Source organism: Myotis myotis, unplaced genomic scaffold (genome assembly GCF_014108235.1).
Source record: "Myotis myotis isolate mMyoMyo1 unplaced genomic scaffold, mMyoMyo1.p scaffold_m19_p_15, whole genome shotgun sequence".
In the NCBI taxonomy this organism is placed as follows: domain Eukaryota; kingdom Metazoa; phylum Chordata; class Mammalia; order Chiroptera; family Vespertilionidae; genus Myotis; species Myotis myotis.
Window position 1 is genome coordinate 25851675 of NW_023416319.1, and position 20103 is coordinate 25871777.

The 20103-nt window shown below is 42.1% G+C and overlaps 1 protein-coding gene and 1 long non-coding RNA gene across 7 annotated transcripts in view; one reads left to right on the forward strand and one right to left on the reverse strand.

The window, feature by feature from the left end:
* The window catches only part of FAS (Fas cell surface death receptor), a 36163-nt gene extending 22169 nt beyond the window's left edge, over nucleotides 1–13994 (reverse strand). For 3 of the 6 annotated variants that reach the window (XR_004972190.1, XR_004972189.1, XM_036336678.1), the window contains exons 1-2: nucleotides 13717–13978; nucleotides 820–985 (exon numbers count right to left, since the gene is read on the reverse strand). Coding sequence is in view for 4 of the 6 variants with exons in the window: in XM_036336678.1 (XP_036192571.1) it covers nucleotides 820–985; nucleotides 13717–13746 (196 nt within the window). In the remaining 2 variants the exon portion in view is untranslated. Of the gene's footprint in view, nucleotides 1–819; nucleotides 986–13716 lie in introns of all 6 variants that reach the window. The other 3 variants (XM_036336681.1, XM_036336683.1, XM_036336680.1) reach the window with 3 other exon arrangements.
* Nucleotides 12857–18160, forward strand: LOC118669990. Its single transcript, XR_004972191.1, has 3 exons — nucleotides 12857–13515; nucleotides 15981–16028; nucleotides 17006–18160. It is a non-coding gene; the product is annotated as an uncharacterized LOC118669990 (long non-coding RNA).
* Nucleotides 18161–20103: the final 1943 nt, after the last annotated feature.

The window sequence follows — 20103 nt, forward strand, 5'->3', positions numbered from 1 at the left end:
CAATTGCATTCTGCTTAGCTTCCAATTTGCTGGTGTTTGAAGGATTTCCGATCTGAAACTAGTTTGTATTTCAAAATACTGATGTTTAAAAACCGTTGGTTTTTGTCTGTTGCTTTTCTAGCTTGGCTAGTTATTAGGCTGCAAAATGCAAATGCTGTTTGCAGGCTTCAGTGTCTCTAGTTGTGCAGAAGGACTGAAATACTTGCTTTCAGATTGCCACAATTATTATGAAATATCCTAATCCGTTCTGAAATGATGAGCTTTAATACCTACAAATGAGTCTTCTTTTGCTAGTGAAAAATGCAGCTAAATAGATAAATCCTCTCATTTCAGAGGTACATAGCATTTATAAATTATACTTATTTATACCCACATCCAACAAGTGTGATAAAGATGAATTAAACGTGTCTCTTTTTTTTCCTTTTAATCCTCACCCAAGGATATTTTTCCATTGATTTTTAGAGACAGTGGAAGAGAGAGGGAAAGACAGAGAGAAATATCAATGTGAGAGAAACAATTGATTGGTTGCCTCCTGCACAAGAGCCCAGGTCTGGGCCAGGGAGGAGCCTGAAACCAAGGTACATGCCCTTGACCAGAATTGAACCCAGGACCCTTTGGTTCGCAGGCCGACGCTCTATCCACTGAGCCAAACCTGCTAGGGCTAAACATGTCTTGGTAAAATAATTTCCTAGTTGGTTTTTGTTCTTAGTAATGCAATTATACAGAACCAAGTGCTGTAAAAACATTTTCTTCATCATTACGATATGCTATTCATCACCTTGATTCTCACTCTAATTGCTGCATGTGTGTGTGACATACCAGGAAGACATGGCCGACAGCAGAAACTGCCCTCACGCTGTTGGCCTTCCGGGCACCCAGACTCTCTTTTGGTAATGTTCTTACTCAATTTCAACAGCTCAGGGTAGGTATTAGTCACTTGGGCATTATCAGCTTTAGTCGATGATTCAGTGCAAAGGGCAAGTATCTGCAAAAGAAAAGCATGAAGAGAATTTTACTGGCTTCTGATCTAAAGAACTTGGTAAGCAAGGATACACTGCCCCAAATGGCTGTATTTGCCGCCGTACACAGGCAAAATCAGTGTGGGCCTCCATCCTCCTGTTGTGTTGACCCATCTCCAAAAAAGGAGCAGGTCCATTAAAGGACAGTTCAGATGTCAGTTCTCCAATCTGCCCTAGAAACAGCATCGTGAATGGGCTCTGGGCTCAAAAGTAAACACTGGCTCCCACTTACTAGCCTGGTGACTTTAAGTGAAGTCACTTAAGTTCTCTGAGTCTTTGTGTTTTTTATTTACAAAGTGCAAATAATCTCTTCTTCATGGGTTTGTTAATTGAATAAAATAATGCACTTAAAGGTCTTTGCACAATTCTTGGCTCATAATAAATAAAAAGTCAATAAGCAGTATTATTGTCAATTATTATTGTTACCATTATTATAAAGTTCCACTGAGGGGCAGCATAGTGAAGTAGGAAAAACCATGACATTTCAAAATGACTGCTGTTTGAATCCCAGTTCTGCCACCAATGTGACTTTAGGCAAGTTTTATAACCTCACCGGTCCTCAATTTCTTGATCTGTACTTCCTGTCTTGAAGGGTTAAGGGTTATTGTGAAGGTAAAAAGTGATACTTTCTTCCAAGCCTGGCATGTAGCTTATAGCATGTTCTATTTCTTCCCCTTTTATACATTGTCATAGAATCAACAGTTTTGATGAATCCTTCTGGTTATCAAATCATACAATAAATCTAACAGAATTTTCTTCACCTTTGTTCAGAAAAAAAGGAACTTCACTTAATAGAGAACCAATCTTTAATCTATTTTTGGCTCCTGTCTTCTGGAGATAAAAGTTCATCCAGTGATGTTGTATCAAATTTATTTGTTATAGACTAGAGTTCCTAGAAAAATGTTTGGGCCCTGGCCAGGTGGCTCAGCTGGTTGAAACATCATCCTGCACAACAAAAAGGTTGTGGGTTCAATCCCCAGTCAGGGCACATATGTTTCTCCCTCTTCTCCTCCCCTCACTCCCTCTCTCTCTAAAATCAAGAAACATATTCTCAGGTGAGGATTAAAAAAATGTTTGGAAACACTTGATGGTAATGTTTTTCCCCCAGGTTTCCTACTATTTATTTATTTTTATTTCTCTAAACATGAATTCAAATAATCGCTCATCTTTTGTGTAAAATGTACATTCTATTGCCAAGCATCAAAAAATTTAAACTATTAGTTCTGGGGATTTTTTCTCATGGTCATTTTTCATAGTTTTCATGGCATCTATATTTTTTGTATTTTATGATATAGCGATAATACTGACATCTTCTGAGTCACGAGAACTAAATGTGCTACACAGATAAATCACTGCCACAGGAACCCCTATCTCTTCCCTTTCAGCCCTTCCCCCTGTGGTCACCACGCCTGTATCCCCTTCAGGTCACAGGATACCATGGGACCTCCAAAGAAGGAAGAAGGAAGATATGGCTGTCCACTTTTCCTCCTCAGATGAATGTATTTAAAAATGCATTACTTATATCTAGTCTTCCAGGAGGGAAAATAATACCAAAATAGCAAGAAAATATCTGACTTGTTCAAGGTCACTCGTTAGCAAAAGATAAAGAGCTAGGACTTGTCTAAGTCTCCTAACGCCTATTACATGTTGTTCCCTTCCACCCAAGAGGTGAACTTACCAGAGAATACAGCTTACTTTCTATATGAAAACAACTCTATCTAGAGAACAACTAAGACACAGATCAGAGGAATTATATCTGAATATGCTGTCTTTACTATCAAGCTACTGAGTCTTCAATCCAACCGACATTTCTTGAGTCAGGTTCTGAGACTAAAAACATTGATTGTAATAAAAAGTGAATGTTTAGTTTCCAGAAGCAGATTTACACATGAGCATGTGATACGTAATAGATTGAAAACTTGGGGATGTTGTACCCTTAATATATGCATGACTCTTACTTTTTAAAACACATTTGAATCTATGATCTTTTCATACAGCTTTGAATAAAAAAATGTATTAGCATCAATTTATCTTTTCAGGACAGTTCCCTACTTCTTACTTTCTCTACAGGTCATCCTGCCTTCCTGTTAATATCAGTCCTTCTTCTAGATCAGAGAATTTACAGCTAATAAATAGCAATTGAATTGGGCACTCTAGAAAATAATAATGCAATTGAAAGCATACCAAAATGTTTAATGGAAAGGGCTTTCACAAGAAATCATTCAAATTTTTACGATCCTTATTCCATTATTACCTCGTTGTTCTATGTGATAGCCTGGAATTAAATATACTAACCATTTAACATTGCAGATATTGCCAGCACATGAAAGCATCCAGAGTTGATACCCAATTGTGTGTGTGTGTGGCCAATGGCTAGAGGACCCTATCTCTCTTGGTATGCTAATTTTACCTAATATTCATGAGACTATCTTATGACCAGGCCCACAATCCTTGGTTTAAATGATCAAATGCTCAGGGACACAGCACATTTTATATCTATGGAGTATTGCATTAGTGCTATTTCTGGAAAACTGCATATACTCAGCTTTCTGGAGCTGTCTAGAAGAAACTACTTAATTCATTTTGTTTTAGCTTTCAAGTTCTTGATTGGAAATCAAAATCTACTGTGCAAAGTACATTCAGAATTGGAGCAATGTGCAACCTGAAGTAGAGCACTGAAGAGACACAAATATCCTGGCCATGAAGCACAGATACCAACCTCACTCATATTTGTTCACACCTGCTTCACAGAGTTTAATTTCTGGAAACATTCCTTATTTAGTTCAGCATCAAAAAATTATGTCAAGAATGAAAAAGAAAGCTGGGTTTGTGACTGCTGCATGATGAGATGTAAGCAGGGCTCCATATAGCTTGTATTTTTTAAAAGTTTTTGCATTAGCTCAAGATTGCAGTATGCAAAGATGTAACCCAAACTTTCCAGGCAGAAGCTGAGGCATCTTGACTGTGACAAGGCAGGAAACCCACAAAGAAGTAAATGAGCTGAGTGCTCAAAAATTTTTTAATCAGAAAAATCTCTTAAAAAGGTGTAAAAATAAGTTAAATCAAACTCTGAAATGTGAGTAAACTAAAGCAAGTAATGAACAAATGGGGGGAAAAGAGGAATCGAAATAACTTTAAATCTCTGTCATAACAAAGATTAAAAATCAGAGAAAACTCAATTGTATATTCTTCTGGGAATAATAATATTAGCTACTCCATTAATCAATGATTAAGCAAATACTTTGTTGAATATCTACTACATGCCAGACAGATACCTTGGAGTAAACAGATAAAGATTCTACTCTCAAAGAGTTTACATGTAAGCGGTCTACTTCTAACCAAAGCCCAGAAGGGAGTTTATTCAAGACAATCATTGTGCTCAGAGACTGCAGGAAAATGCTGTGTTCACCAAGGAATATAGTGGTCATCCAGAGGGTGCAGTGCTGGGAGGTCAGGGGTTAAGAAAATAGAAAGAAGGGGGAACAGAGGGAACATTTCAATAATAAAGAAATGTTTCAGCAGAAAATTATTTTAACACAACAAAATGTTGAGTGTTTATTTCTAGTTGGCAAGACTATGAGTGAGTTGTTGTGGTTGTGGGTGTGTGTGTGTTTGCTTTAACACATGTTTTTCTATACGGGACAAGTGTTAGTTGTATAATAAAAAATAAAATAAAAAGGGACAACTGTAGAGGTAGCAGGATGGCGTTAAACCTAAAGATATTTGATTTATCATTTGTGCTATTCTTTTTCAATAAGATTAGACAATCTGAATAATAACAGTAGTGAATCTATAACAGCAGCCTAGTATTTGGGAGGCGGAAAATATTCTAAATTATTTGCACTTAATTATTAGCACTTAATCCTTCATATAAATTTCCTATCTTTTGCTGTGCTAGGTTTCAATAGTAGTCCTATAATTTTACTAAATCCAACATCATAACCATTCACCTTTAATTGGATATATTTCCTTAATCGAGTGTTAGTATCCAGTATAATAAAATAAAATTATTAGTCATTTAAAAATGCATGTTAATAAAGTGACTTAAAAGTTAGATATCTCAAATTGAAAGTGGACATTTTAACTCCTTGTGGGGAACTTCTAACAGAATGGTGAGAGTAGGTGGATGATGGGCTTCCAGGGAAAAGAGTCCCCCTCTACCTACCATGCAAACTCTCTTTCAAAATTCAGCTAAGAGGTAACAGAAGGCAATGGGTTACTTGTGAGGGTGGGAGAAAGATAAAGTGAGATTTTTTTTAAAGTGTTGCCCTGGGTGGTTTGGCTCAGTGGATAAAGCGTAGGCCTGTGGGCTGAGGGGTCCCAGGTTTGATTCCGGGAGGGGGCACATGTCTGGGTTGTGGGCTCGACCTCCAATGGGGGGCATGCAGGAGGCAGCCGATCAGTGGTTCTTTCTCATCGTTGATGTGTCTATCTCTTTCCCTCTCACTTCCTCTCTGAAATCAATAAAATATATATTTTTTTTAAAAGTGTTGACACCAGCAGTCTCTAGCTAATTCCTAAGATCTTAGTCATATAACCTGAAATTTGGTATTTCACTTTATTTACCATTTTAGAGCAGAAAGGGTTTTAGAGATGACCCAATTCAAGCACCTCAGAGGAAGCTGCGCCCCCAAACTCGTGTAGAGATTGGTCCACGGCATACTGCTACCTCAAGAGAGTCAGGACTCTTATGGCCTGAATCACATCTACCCCACCTCTAAATTCTTAGGTTGAAGTCCTAACCCCCAGTACCCCCAGGTATCACCATATTTAGAGATAAGGTCTTTAAAGAGATAATGAAGTTAAAAGTGAGGTCTGTAGAGTATGCCCTAACTCATAGGAACTAGTGTCCCTATAAGAAAGAAGAGGAAATTTGGCCACGGACACAAAGGGAGGAAGGTATAAAGACAGGGAGAAGGGCATTCATAAGCTAAGCAGAGAGGCTTGGGACAGGGCCTTTCCTCATGGCCTTTGGAAGGGTCCAACCTGGTCAGCAACTTGACTGCAGATGTCTAGCCTCCAGACCTGTGAGAAAACGAAAGTCTGTTGCTTCAGCCACCCAGTCTGTGGTCCGTGTGGTGCAGCCCTAAGAAATCAATACAGCCTCTTGATCCCCTCAGATTCTGAACCTGAAGGATGTCATGGCGCACAAGCACCTGGGATTCCTCATAGCTGAGCACAAGCATTTCTCATCTTGCACGAACGCTGAGCTAAATAAACAAAAGATTTCAAATGGTTTTTAAAACCGGTATCATCAGGGGCTGATAAGAGCCCAAACCTCTTCCTCCCAGCCTTCCAGGCCCCACTAGGTGGGTTGACATTTCATTGTCCTCTGCCGCCGAGAACACAAATGGAAAGATACATGAAGCTCAGCTGATTAATTCTGCTCACTTGCTTTCTAGACTTTTAGTTACTTATCAACACTAGCAGAAAAAGAAATTCTAAAGATACCATGAAAAAAATAAATAAAAAAAAATAAAGATACCATGAATAGTTCACTATTTCCAATTATATAATGCACCTCTAACATATTTGTGTAAAAAATAAGGAAACAGTAATGACATTTTGAGGTAGGTACATTATTGAAAAACTGTCATATAAATAGATAAGATAAATTTCTACATGAAAAAGGCAAATGAAGATTGTATTCATTCTTTTTTAAAAAACATATAAGTAAAAATACAAGGTAATCTTATCCTAATAATGTCTTCTTTCTTCCTTAAGATCAGTTTCTGGGAAGACCCAGAGAGAGACAGTTGAGGCAGGCTAGACCCCTGACCAATCAAGCAATACATAAAATAAAATGAGGAGCCTAGAAAGTTCCGTCTGGGATTAGATTCTGAGTTTAGTGCTAGCATTTGAAAAATAGTTCTCAAAACCCTGAAGGACATCAGAATCAAGTAGTGATGCTTAAAAAAAAATGTGCTTAGGTCCCACTAGAGACCCAAAGATTCAGGATCTCTGAGAATGAGGCTCTCCTTGTGATTATCTTCAACAAGCACCCCAATTATTGTGATATTCACCGCAGTGGAGAACAACTGGGCTCTGGGTGACTGGGGTGACTCAGTAGTTGAGCGTCAACCTATGAAGCAGAAGGTTACTGTTTGATTCCAGGTCAGGGCATATGCCTGGGTTGTGGGCTCAGTCCCTGGTGTGGGGCATGCAGGAAGCAACCGATGGATGGTTCTCTCTCATCATTGATGTTTCTCTCTCTCTCTCTGTCTCTCCCTTCCTCTCTGAAATCAATAAAAAATATTTTTTTTAAAAAAGGGAAGCAAAATAAAGGTTGTAAGTTACACTTACATGTGAGGATGTAAGAGCTTTATAGATTAACAACATTTGTAAGTGTTTTGTACTTGCAAATCAGAATTTGACTTTTCATGGAGAAATCGTGACCCTTCTAAAAATAAGCCTGAATAAAACAGGTCATCTTTGGTGGAAGAAAAGGATAAAGGAAGGGCTATAAAATCCTAAACTAAAGCCGTATAGTCCTCATGCCCAGAGGAGCCACAGTGGGAGCACAGAAAGAGTAAAGCATTCAGGGAGAGCAGAAAAGAATGAGTAGGAAGGGCTTGTCTAAAGGGCTTGTCTAGAGGGGATGCCATTTGGTTCAGAATAAGAGCCACATGGCGTGTGGGCCCACATCTTTCTAAGAGAAACCAAAATCCTCCAACATTTAAATGGTGGCAACTAATATTAAAAATATATACATACACATACATACATATTCTGTGTGTTAATACCATGCAGTCTAAATAAAGCAGTCTGGGGCAGTGTAGGCCCAACTTTCGAAATTAGGCCTAAATCCATACAGACACTTACATGAAAAAAACAGTCTATGGTACTAGGATCTAGACACCTCTTGTGATGATGGCTAGAAACCAAAGTTCAATTTTCAGCCAGGGGCAAGAACCTTAACCCACTTGCTCTAAATTCATTCTTTCTCTTTCTCTTTCTCTCTCTCTCTCTCTCCCCCTCTCTCTCCTCCCTCCCCCACCACCTCCAAGATCTTTGCCCTCAGAAATCAATATTGACCTTTCTCACATCTTATATTTTCATGGCCTCCCAGAACACAGAGGGGAGTAAATCTATAATGCTGCAAGTTTTAATGAAAGGACAGCCTGTTGTTAATGAATCCAATGCTGAGTTTATTGTAAATATGCAAGTTTATTCCAGTCACAGCTTAACAAAACCTGCAGTAGGCTTGCTCACTTTGCTGGGCTGAGTACACCCACCAGTTGGATTTGTAGTAAGATTTGCAAGTTTATAAGATTTCCTTGCTCAAAATGCATAACTTCATACTAAATTCACTATCATACCCACTTAATGGAGCATGTGCTAGTTGTCAAATATTGCTGTGAATGCTGATTCTAAATGCCATAGGTGGGAGTGGCATGGTTGCACAAAGTTCATTCCAAATCAAGAACAGAGCTGTGATCAAAGGGGACATCTTGTTCATTTCCTTTTATGGAAGATGGAGTCACCAATCTTACAACAATCAACTTTCTAATTTGGGCTTTACTACTCATGTTCTCACTTCAAAAAATTTAACAAAATAATTTATCAAAATAAAATAAAAGTAAAAAACAATAAGGATTAAAGATACTTACTTGGTGTTGGGAATCCAACAACATAAAAAGCTAAAAACACTTTATTTTTCTTTTTAAAGCCAGGGTTTTCCAGGAAATGATTATAACTTATGAGGTAGTTAAATGCTGTTTTCCCACTTTTGTGAATGGATGCACACACACAGCACAAAAAGTACAATACACACATAATGTATGTATCAATAATACATGGGCTAAACAAAACAGAGACTGGGGCAGTGAAGGGCCAGTTTTTTTAACAGGCCTAAATCTATACTCATGTGAAAAAACAGTCTACTGGATCCAGAAACCTTTTGTAAGGTACTTACAATAGTTCTAAAATAAATTTTAGGTAATTATATATATATATACACACACACACACACACACATACACACATACATACATATATATATGGCTTTGGTAATAATAAATATATATGTATATATACATATATGTGTGTGTGTGTGTGTGTATATATATATATATATATATATATATATATCCCAGTACATTTAAAAAATGTTTCCTTTATAGTAAACTAAAGGCCCGGTGCATGAAAATTCATGCACTGGTGGTGGGGGTGGTGTGTCCCTCAGCCCGGCCTCCTCACAGTCCAGGAGCCCTCAGGGGTGATCAGGGGAAGGCGATGCCCCCAACACACCCCTACTGCTGCCACTGTGAGGGTGTGATGGTCAATTTGCATATTGCCACTTCATTATCTAGGATTATAAGTAATAAAATAATGTGATAAGAATTATAGTAATGTAAGGTCATTTAATAAATGCTCTCTCTATAATGCATCCAATAAATATTATGATATGAAAATTATGTAAAAATAGAAAAAGATTGATGAATACACAAACTGATTAGAGGCAGGCTATAAAAAGCACTGAATGCATATGCAATTTTGTACATGTGTATACAAGGCCAGGGAGGCTGTAAGTGAAATAAAAAACACTTGTATTAGGTGGTGAAATAATGAATGACTTTTCTTTTTCAAGAATTACTTTTTGTTTTACATCATATGGTCAATGTCTCTATATTTACCTATTTAAAAAAGAAGAAAGAGATGGAGTCACTGTCCTAATTTGGGTTAACTTGCTTTTCATCTTATGGATCAAATTTGAAATTATGTACTTTTATTATTTTTTTTAATCATAAGTAAATAGTCTTTAGTACCTATTAGAAAACATGGGACTCATTAAGGGACTTTTGAAACCCAAGATAATTTGCCAAAAGGTATTTAACTCACAAGGGGTTTTCAAGAGGGGGATTTCCTTATTCAGGTTTTTGATCATTTCTTAGCAAACAGTTATTCTCTCCAACTGATGACAGTTGTTCTATAGTGATCCAGCTGCCCTAAAGCATTCTTGTGGCCTTCAGAGAGATTCCTTCAAAATATTGATACTTCCATGATAAGAACTATTTAGAAGGAAATTACTAGTGTCCCAAAGAGATATACTCAGAAACAGCACCCTCTTTGCCGGAGGGAATACCTCAGCCACAAAGTGAAAAGTGTTGAATCTCAACCCCAAACCAAGCTCCCCAGCTTAGAGCACCAGAGCTGAGAACAGGCGCCCACAAAACTATGAATATCAGTGGGGATTCTTCCCACCAGGGAGAAATGAAAATCTGCTAGAGACACAGGTACCCTCCTAAAGGGTCACAAAATCTCACTCACAGCCACTCACCCTGGGATCTGGTGGAGTGGGTTAGAGTCACTTGAGAAAGAGACTGGGGTTTGTGACTCTGAAGAGAGAGCTGAAGGACCATCCACCAGGATTCCTGTGTGGACTCATTCTCCCATACCACAGACCTCATCTTTCATGGGTGGAGCACTCCCCTGCAGATGGCATCAGCTTGGGGGAATGCAATAGCCTCCCCTGGACTCCCTGCTGTCCCTCCCTGTGGAGCTTATGCCTTATTGAGCAGTCAGCTGCCTGGGCTGGGGTGTAGGCAGACTCAGGGGGTGTCAGTGACTATGTTGTGTGGCTTTCGGATGGGGGACATGCCCCCTAATTTCTCATGAACCTGACCAGCAATGCCTCCCCACCATGAAAAATCTGCTGTCACCATGCTTGGGGATCCTGGCAAATGCAACCTCCTGACTGCTAGTGGCTCCACCCTGCTGAGATCTGGGCAGAATCCAGGCAAGACTGAGTCGTGTGACTCAGGGGTGGGAGCCACTACCCCCCATCCCCCAAGCCTGACGGATACCTCTCCCTCCTGGGAGATCCACTAGCCCCATCCTCCTGACTCCTTATGTCCCCACCCTGCTGAGACTGAACTCCTGACAGAATCTGGAAACACTGAGTTGCATGGCTCTAGGACAAGAGCCATTTTCCCCCTCACATGCCAGACTGGTGCAGAGCCCTCCCTTCACACGGCCAAATCTTGGTCTCTTTGGACCTGATAAACTGCTGGCCTGACACTGATCAGTGGCTAGCCTCAGACAGCATCAGAGCAGGGTCCAATTAGCTTCAAAAGTGGTACCAGACCCTGCTGAGGTGTAATCTGCCTCCTGTGGTCAGCACCTGCACAGCAGCTTGTACACTGCAGTCAGGGTCAATCCTCACAGTCACCCAGCCTGAGGGATGGCCTCGTGCATGAATGGGGCAATAACAATCAAGATTCATTTACAACAGGAGGGGCCACATAACCCAACAAGGGACATTCCTGGAGCGCCCAACCCAACCGATCAAGGAGACCGTGCCACTGGTCCCCCAGGACACCTACTACATAAGGCCACTATACAAAGGCTAAGAGATATAGCAGATCTATCTAATACATAGAAACAAACATAAAGAGGCAGCCAAACTGGGGAGACAAAGAAATAAACTCCAAATAAAAGAATAGGAAACCTCCAGAAAAAGAGCTAAATGAAATGGAAGTAAGCAATTACCAGAAATAGAGTTCAAAAAAGTGGAGGGAGAGTGCAAGGGATTGAGAACCTATTTGAAGAAATAATGACCAAAAACTTCCCTAACCTGGTGAAGAAAAAAGACACACAAGTCCAGGAAGTGCAGAGTCCCAAACAAGATGAACACAAAGAGGTAGTTGGAGGTGAAAGAGGGCATAAAGGGGATAAATGGTGATGGAAGGAGACTGAATTTGGAGTGGTAAACACATAATACAATATACAGATGAGGTAGTATAGAATTATACATGTGAAACCTATATAATTTTATTAACCAATGTCACTCCAATAAGTTCAATTAAAAAAAAAAAAGAAACTTCAGAATAGAGGTGTGATATTAGGCAAGTGTGGGTGCAAGGCAGGCCTCTGTGTAACTAAATTTAAAAGATTCACTCTAGGAGGGAGAAATGGAGGACAGACTACAGAATGTAAACAACGATTATCTAGGTGACAGGGTTATGTCAGTTTTTTTTCTTTTTACTCATCTGCATTTATAAATTATATTTAATAAATCTTAATTTTCTAGGCCACATATCCTATCTAATAAAAGACAAAGATGCTAATTGACTGCACCTTTGCTATGCCCATCAGCCAATCAGAGCAACATGCAAATTAATCGCCAACAAAGATGGCGGCAATTTTGCATACGGCAGGCAGGGCGGGCCAGTGCAAGCCACCATCCTGGCCGTGTGTGGCCTTGGGCGGGGGGCTTGGTGGCGCAATCGGCCGTAGGAAGCCCTATTCTTGCAGGAATCTTCCTGCAATGGGCCTCTAGTCCTATAAATAAAGGGTGTCCCAAAAATATATACTTACACGAATAATTATAAAGGCCGTGTTTATTTATTTATTTTTTAAAATATATTTTATTGATTTTTTTACAGAGAGGAAGAGAGAGGGATAGAGAGCTAGAAACATCGATGAGAGAGAAACATCAATCAGCTGCCTTCTACACACCTCCCACTGGGGATGTGCCTGCAACCCAGGCACATGCCCTTGACCGGAATTGAACCCAGGACCCCTCAGTCAGCAGGCCGATGCTCTATCCACTGAGCCAAACAGGTCAGGGCTGCACCTTATTTCTGAAGGAACCAGGGAGAATTAATTTTTCCAATCAGGGAGAATTTTTTTTCCCAATCATAAGATGGTGCTAGACATTATTGTGTTTGATTTTCTTTCAACTTACGTTTTTTATTTTTTGGTTTTTTTTTGTTTTTTGTTTTTTTTTGGAAATGAGTGCAATCAACAAACTCCCTGGACTTTGGAATTAAATTAAATCCAGGCCTTGTCACCTATTAGCTGTGTGATCTTGGTTGAAAAACTTTCCAAACCCCATTTTGCCATCTGTAAAACGGACATGAGGACATCCTCCTTGCTACACAGCTGCTGGGAGAACTGATTGAGATCATGTTTATTAACACTCCTAACACAGTGCCTGGAACTTCGGTGGGACCCAATAAAATAAGAATCCATTGGTTTTCAGAGGCTTCGAGAGCCATTGAGCCTGCTGAGGCCATGATTATTCTATTAGCCACCGGCAAGCTGAGAAGCGGATTCCAAAACAGGCCAAGTGCAGACGCCAGGGCACGTGAGCGGCGCGAGCCGGCAGCACAGCGCTGAGCCCGCGAATCCCCCAGCCCCGAGTTCACAAACTCGCGTGGGAGTGCACACTAAGGAAGATTCCAAGGAGAAAATGAAAAGCAGGAAGGGAAAAAACAACACAGAGACAGTGACTGACTTGCAGTCCTAAGGAGAGGAGGCATTTCCGGAAGCAAACAAAAACAGTTTCTTTTTCTGCCTGTGACAAGAGAGTAAACAAGGCGCCAGCAGCTTTTGCAAAAAGAAACGGTGCGGCCAGAAGCCTCAGGTGCAACCGCCGCCTCGGGCTTATTCCCTAACTTTGGGGGGGAAACCGGCGATGTCAGTTCCAGCCCGCGTTCCCCACCGCCGGGCGCGCACTCCCGCCGCCCGGAGCGGACCTGTGGCTGCGCTGGTAAGCGACCCCCAGACCCCCCAGGTCCCGGCACCCGGAGCTGCTCGGTCTGCCCCTCCTCAAACCCCAAGAAAAACGAGTTCCCGAGCTTCCTAGCAGCCCCGGGGGCGCTGTGGATCGCCATCCCGGGGCGCGGCCGCCCTCCGCCCCCCCATTCCCCCGCGCCGCAGCGCCCGCCCCACCCCGGCGGGGAGGACTCACCAGGAGCAGGAGAACCCCGATCAGGGGCATAGCTGGGGAGCGATCCGACGAAGTAAAAGAGCTGCTCCAAGTCCCGGCAGCGCGGGTCACCGCTCGCGGGGAGAAATGACAGCCCCGTCCGGCCTCTCCCGGGGCCCAGCCCTAGGGCGGGGTGACTCACAGCTCCCTACTTCTCTCTCCAGAGTTCTCCGAGCACCTGTGCGCGATGGTCCCTGAAGCGACCAAAGGAAATGCACACGCACCCCCCCCCCCCCCCCCGGGCCAGGGGGAGGGGAGGGGAGGAAGCCCTGCGGGGAACTCCTGGCTGGGGAGAGCGAAATTGATTCAGCTCCTGCTCTGGGGGTGGGGGGATGGGACGCAGAGCGGGGGGTGGAGAGAGTGAGGTTTATTGCACAAATGGGCATTCCCCATTCAGGGGGCATTTCCGCAGTCGCCTGCCTCCTCCCGCTCCGATGAGGACCCCGAGTTGCTGTCCTATGGGAACTCCTCAGTAGTTCTAACTGGGAAGGCTGGGCAGGACTTGAGCTCTGACTGGGAGCTCTGAACGCACTAGTCCTGCGCGGGCCGGGAGCCTTCGCTGGTGGCTGAGAACACCCGCCCTCGCTCAGCCGCGAGAGGGGGGGTCGCAGGGTCCTGACTAGTGTGTGCAGCGACCGTGATCCACCGAGAAGGTTCACGCGTTGTGCTGCGGGTATTCTGCAAGGGGCGGAGGACTCCTTGGCTTTTACTTCTCAAAAGGAGAACAAAGCTTACTTCCTACTCCTGACAAATCCCCGAGCTCTGGCTGTATTTAAGGTTTACAATTACTTCCCCTCACCTCCTTTATTACTCATTTCCTGGTCGATTTTCTTAAAAAAAAAAAAAAAAAAAAAAAAAAAGAAAAAAAGAGGTGGGGTGGGGGTAATTCTTTGGTGCTCGGGTTAACACCTCTCAGTTATTTTGGAAAAGTAGATCTGTCTTTTTTGGTAGTTGGCAAGAATTTGCAGGAGGGGAAGTTTGTATGACTTGTGGGGTTTTTTTGTGGTTGTTATAAAATATGTTTTTATTGATTTCAGAGAGGAAGGGAGAGGGAGAGAGAGAGAGAGATGGAAACATCAATGATGAGAGAGAACCATTGATTGGTTGCCTCCTGTACGCCCCCTACTGGGGAATCAAGCCCACAACCCAGGCATGTGCCCTTGACTGAAATGGAGCCCAGGACCCTTCAGTTCCCAGGCCGATGCTCTATCCACTGAGGCACACCAGCCAGGTCATGACTTATGTTTTGAGCTGCACTTGTGACCAGTCTTGTAGGTGTTGGTGTGCTTGTCTCTGCCTCGTCTTCCAGGGAGGTTAGTGAGAGCTGCGAGGAAGACCATGGCTGTGCCAGTCCTGTTTCTACAGTTCCCAGCACAGAATACACATAAAAGGAAGGGAATGGGGCTAGGGCTGATGGTGTGTTATCTCTGCAACTTTCCTGTAAATCTAAAGCTTTTATAAAATAAAAAGTTCATTGAAATAAAAAAAATTATAAGAAGGAAGGGAAGAGAGGAAAGAGAGAAGACAGTTGACAAAATCAACATCTCTTTAGAGTGAATTATGAGCCGGCAACTTTAAAAAATGGTTCTTTCGTACTTAATATTTATCATTTTAGCCCAGTGAGGTGAGTGAATAGTAAACTTACTTTACAAATAAAGAATTGTAGCCAAAAGAGTTGAAGCAACATTGGCAAAGTTTGATAGTTGGTAAACAGCTGAGCCAGGAATTAAACTTTGATATTCTTGCTCCCGAGGTCCTCACCTTTCTAACCACCCCCCTTTTCCACACCTAGTTCCCCCAAGTTCAACAAGTGCTTTGGGGGGGGGGGATGTTTCATGGTCAAATGATTTTAGAAAATTTGGGGTTAATTTAATTTAAAGGGGCCTCTTAATCCAAAAATTCTCAGAGCTCTTAATATGCTAATATGCATCTTGACTATCTAAGAGGGGGCTATGACATGAATTTCCCCCCAAACTTCCTTGTCTTCTTTGTGGAGTCCTTTGAAGAGGACCTAGTGAATGATCACTTCATGGATGCTGGTGTTCTGGGGAAACCAGTTTGGACATCTTTAAAGGCCATTTTTACTTTATTTATTTATTTATTATTCATTTATTTTTGTATTTTTTTATTTCAGAGAGGAAGAGAGAGAGAAATATCAATGTATGTACCAAGGATCAAACTCACAACCTAGGTATGTGCCCTGGCTGGGAATCAAACCCCCAACCTTTTTTTTTTTTTTTTTTTAGTGTACAGGATGACATCCCAACCAACGGAGCCACCTAGCCAGGGCAAAGGTAATTTTTACTTTAATTATACATTCCTAAGACCGCTGATCCTTCAAGAACAAATAAACAAATCATTTTTTAATCGTAGAATTTCAGGCATTCTACCAGATGTGGGAGATATTTTGGACCCAACCATCTTGATTGTATTCAAAACATGCCACATAAGTTAAAGCCCACTTCTATTCTAAAGATACCCTGGCCATTGCACACGTCATTCTGAATAACATTTAAACAAGTATCTAAATATGTAAAAAGCTGAGGGAAGAAAACCTTCAATACCTTTTCACCACCAAGTGTGTTCCTTCTCTCCATGGACTTAATGTTCAAAAAATTTTTGTCAACCAAATTGCTACCGCAATAAGTTGACTTTGTTCATTCTCAACTGTAATGAGCATCTATGACTGTTTTTCCTACATCTTTTCCCCTTCTTCCTGGTAATAGCACTTCCAAGTTGCCTTTGGGAAAATTGACCCTCTTCCCTGTTTTTAACTCTTTGTAGAAGTCAGTTTTAGAAAAACAGGGCCATTAGAATAGATAGAGATAGAGATAGAGATAGAGATATAGAAGTATCTATTATGTTTAGATCGACAGATGGATTTTAAAAAACAGGCTTATGTGAGCGTGGAACCTGGCAAGTCCCAAACTGCAAGGTAGGCTGGCAGGCTGGAGACTCAGGAAAGAGTTGCAGTTTGAGTCCAAAGTCAGTCTGCTGGCTGAATTCCCTCTCTCTCAGGGGAGCTCTTATTTAATTATTAATCCCCATCCCAAAAGAACATATATACCTTCACAGAAACATCCAAAACAGTACCGAGTATTTGGGTCCTGTGGCCTATTCAGATCAGCCACCACAGGAGCATTGACACCAATGCAGGGCTTTTGTGTGTATGAAGGTGGGAGGACCATGAGGAGGACAGAAAACTCCATTTGGTTAAGGCAACTAGCACATCACATTCGATGGGAGTAAACATGATTTTTGCTGGGAACAGGAGGACCTGATCCCTTCTCCACTGGATCTGAAGTGGGACCATGTGAAGTGTGGGACTGCTGCGGTTGTGAAGAAAGTTTGTGGGCCTGCCAGCGCTGAGGACAGAGTCAGCCCAGGCTGAAGAGAAACTGTGCTGAGAGGCAGAGCCTGACAGTGCCACCTGAGTCCTGCTGTCATCTTGAAACCCTGGACTCCCACAGTTACCCAACACCATACAGTCTCAATTTTTGCTTAACCCCGATTCTTACAACTAATAGAGTCCTAATTTATATATCACCAGAGCTTATGATCAGCATAAGAAGTCCTGTTACCAAGTTAACTATTACAATTTCAGCCTTAAGTAAAGATAATTGTCTACCCAGGCCTCAGGAAATAGCAAAATAACTAGGAACATTCCTTCTACTAAAGAATTTTTCTATCACTAGAGGGTGCTAGATACCATCTCAGCCAAGTAAGGAAGAAACTGAATAATTTCATGTCTATCAATTAATCCTATATAATAAAAGGGTAATATGCAAATTGACCCTAACAGTGGAATGGCCAAGAAGGACTGGTCGCTATGGTGCACACTGACCCCCAGGGGCAGACACTCAACGCAGGAGCTATCCCCAGTGGTCAGTGCACTTCCACAGGGGGAGCGCCACTCAGCCAGCAGCCGGCTCATGGCTGGCCAGCGCAGCGGTGGTGGGAGCCTCTCCCACCTCCGTGGAAGCGCTAAGGATGTGCAACTAACAGCTAAGCCCTTAGTCAGATATCTCCTGAGGGCTCCCAGACTGCAAGAGGGATATCTGACTGCCAGCTTAGGTATGATCCCCCTCAGAAGTTTATTTTATCTTATTTTTGCAATTTGCAAATGGTCTTCTCAAGGCCACGTGGACTATCAACATCTAAGTGACAATTTAGGTGGGCCCTGCCCATACCTACCAACATCAGTGCCTTTTACTTTCCTGTACTGTTTTCCTCCTTCACCAGATTAGAGGGCATAAGCATTGCCTGCACTCCATCATCTTCGCTTCTCCACAAAGAAAACAGGATTTTAAAATTTTTTCTGGAAAAGAACTAAAAAGGAATTGTTAGATTAGGCCTAAGCCGGCAGGTGGACATCCCTTGAAAGCTCCTGGACTGCAAGATGGCACAGGCCGGGCTGAGGGACATCCCCTCCCCCCCACCCAAGTGCATAAATTTTCATGCACCGGGCCTCTAGTAGAAATATATTTAGGTTCTTGGGAAAAGAAAGAAAAAGGAGGAAGTGCTTTGATATAGACAGAGAATCCATGACCCTGATCACAGAGACATTTTCATCTCCCAGAGAACATATTTCTTACAAGGTTAAAGAAATGATGCAGGATTAAGCCCACCCAACTGAGTCACACCAGCTTGGGTACTAATCGATATATTTTAAATAAACTTACTTTGTTTCTAACCAAGGTTATGTTAAACTATTGCATTATAACTGCAAATGGATAATCAACATTCCTTACCCAAAGTAGAAAGTAACCATAAAAATAAATACAGAACTATTGAAACAAAATATTTGTCTGTATACCTCTAAAAATTGTTTCCCGAACCACCAGTGGTAAGGGCAGTAGTTATGGAAAGGTTGACTTAAGGCCTAGTAGCCTGTTCTCTGTTTTAGCCTTTCTTCCTGCCTCCAAATGACCATCAGAGAAAAGACCAACAAACCAGGGCCTCAGACCCTTCCCAGGAGACTAGAAGGGAGGTGACGTGTAAGAACAAGAGAAGATGTCATTGTCTCTGACGCCCATGTAGTGCTGGAAGAGTGAGATTTGGTCGGGGGGAGCGGGGAGGGGAGCCCTCTACCATGACATCAGCCTTTCCTATTAAAACAGGCTGAGGGACAGCTTAAGGCCGATGATGGATGGGGAAGAGGGGAGGACTCCTGCAGAGCTAAGGAGAGAATGTGGAATGGGTGTTGGAGGAGAGAGAGCAGGGGAGTTGGAGGCTTGTTTAGAGCACAGAGTACTTGGACAGAAGGGAGAAGTAGGTGGTTTTCTACAGAAGGTAACCTTAGTCAACTAATACAGAATAGTGAGAAGGATAGACACTTGTCTTTTTAACCCTAGGTCAGTTACTTCACCAGCTGGGAGAAGCTTTGCATAATGTTTAACTTCCCTCAGACTCAATTTTCTCAACTGGTAAACATCAGCCCTTTCAGCAATAATGATTTGCCATGAAGTTGGCCTTACATTTCAGAAGTTTATTTTATCTTATTTTTGCAATTTGCAAATGGTCCTCTCAAGGCCACGTGGACCACCAACATCTCTTATAAGTGACAATTTAGGTGGGCCCTGCCCATACCTACCAACATCAGTGCCTTTTCCTTTCCTGAACTGTTTTCCTCCTTCACCAGATTATAGGGCGTAAGCATTGCCTGCACTCGATCAACTTCTCTTCTCTACAAAGAAAACAGGATTTTAAAATTTTTTCTGGAAAAGAACTAAAAAGGAATAATTAGATTAGGCTTTTCATTCTCATGATTATCTTTTGTTGCCTCTGATCATGTGTGGTCTGAAGGTGAGAAGGAGATTCTCTCTCTCTCTTTCTCCCCCCACCCCTCTCTCTGTCTCTCTCTCTCCATAAAAGACTCCGTCATTCAGACAGGCCCAATGATTTCATGAATAACTAAATGCAAACTGCATTGTTCAATACCATAATGAGAAATATTTAACCTCCCGCAGACTCATTTGTCTCAACTGGATAGACAACTTAAAATTGCTTTAAGTTTCTGAGCACCCCTCCTTCCATATACATACTCCCTTCTAGGAAGGATGGTTCTCTAGAAGATTCTCCTGAACATCAGCTGGGCACGGAGCAGCTGGGACTGAACAGAATGACCTCGCACGAGAAGGGGTTCAGAGACTTAGATTGGGGGTGCAGATCATATGGGTGGGGTAAGGGTGATGGGGTGAGGCAGGAGTCAGGGAGGTGATGTCCATGTGGGGTCAGGAGGAAAGACCTGTATGATAAAAATGTTTTCCCAAAGAAATGTTCTTTGTTATGTCCTGTTCGAAGGGTCTTCTCTTTGTGGACAATCACCATATGCTTGGTTGGGCTGCATTTCTTGTGGAAGGGTGAAGG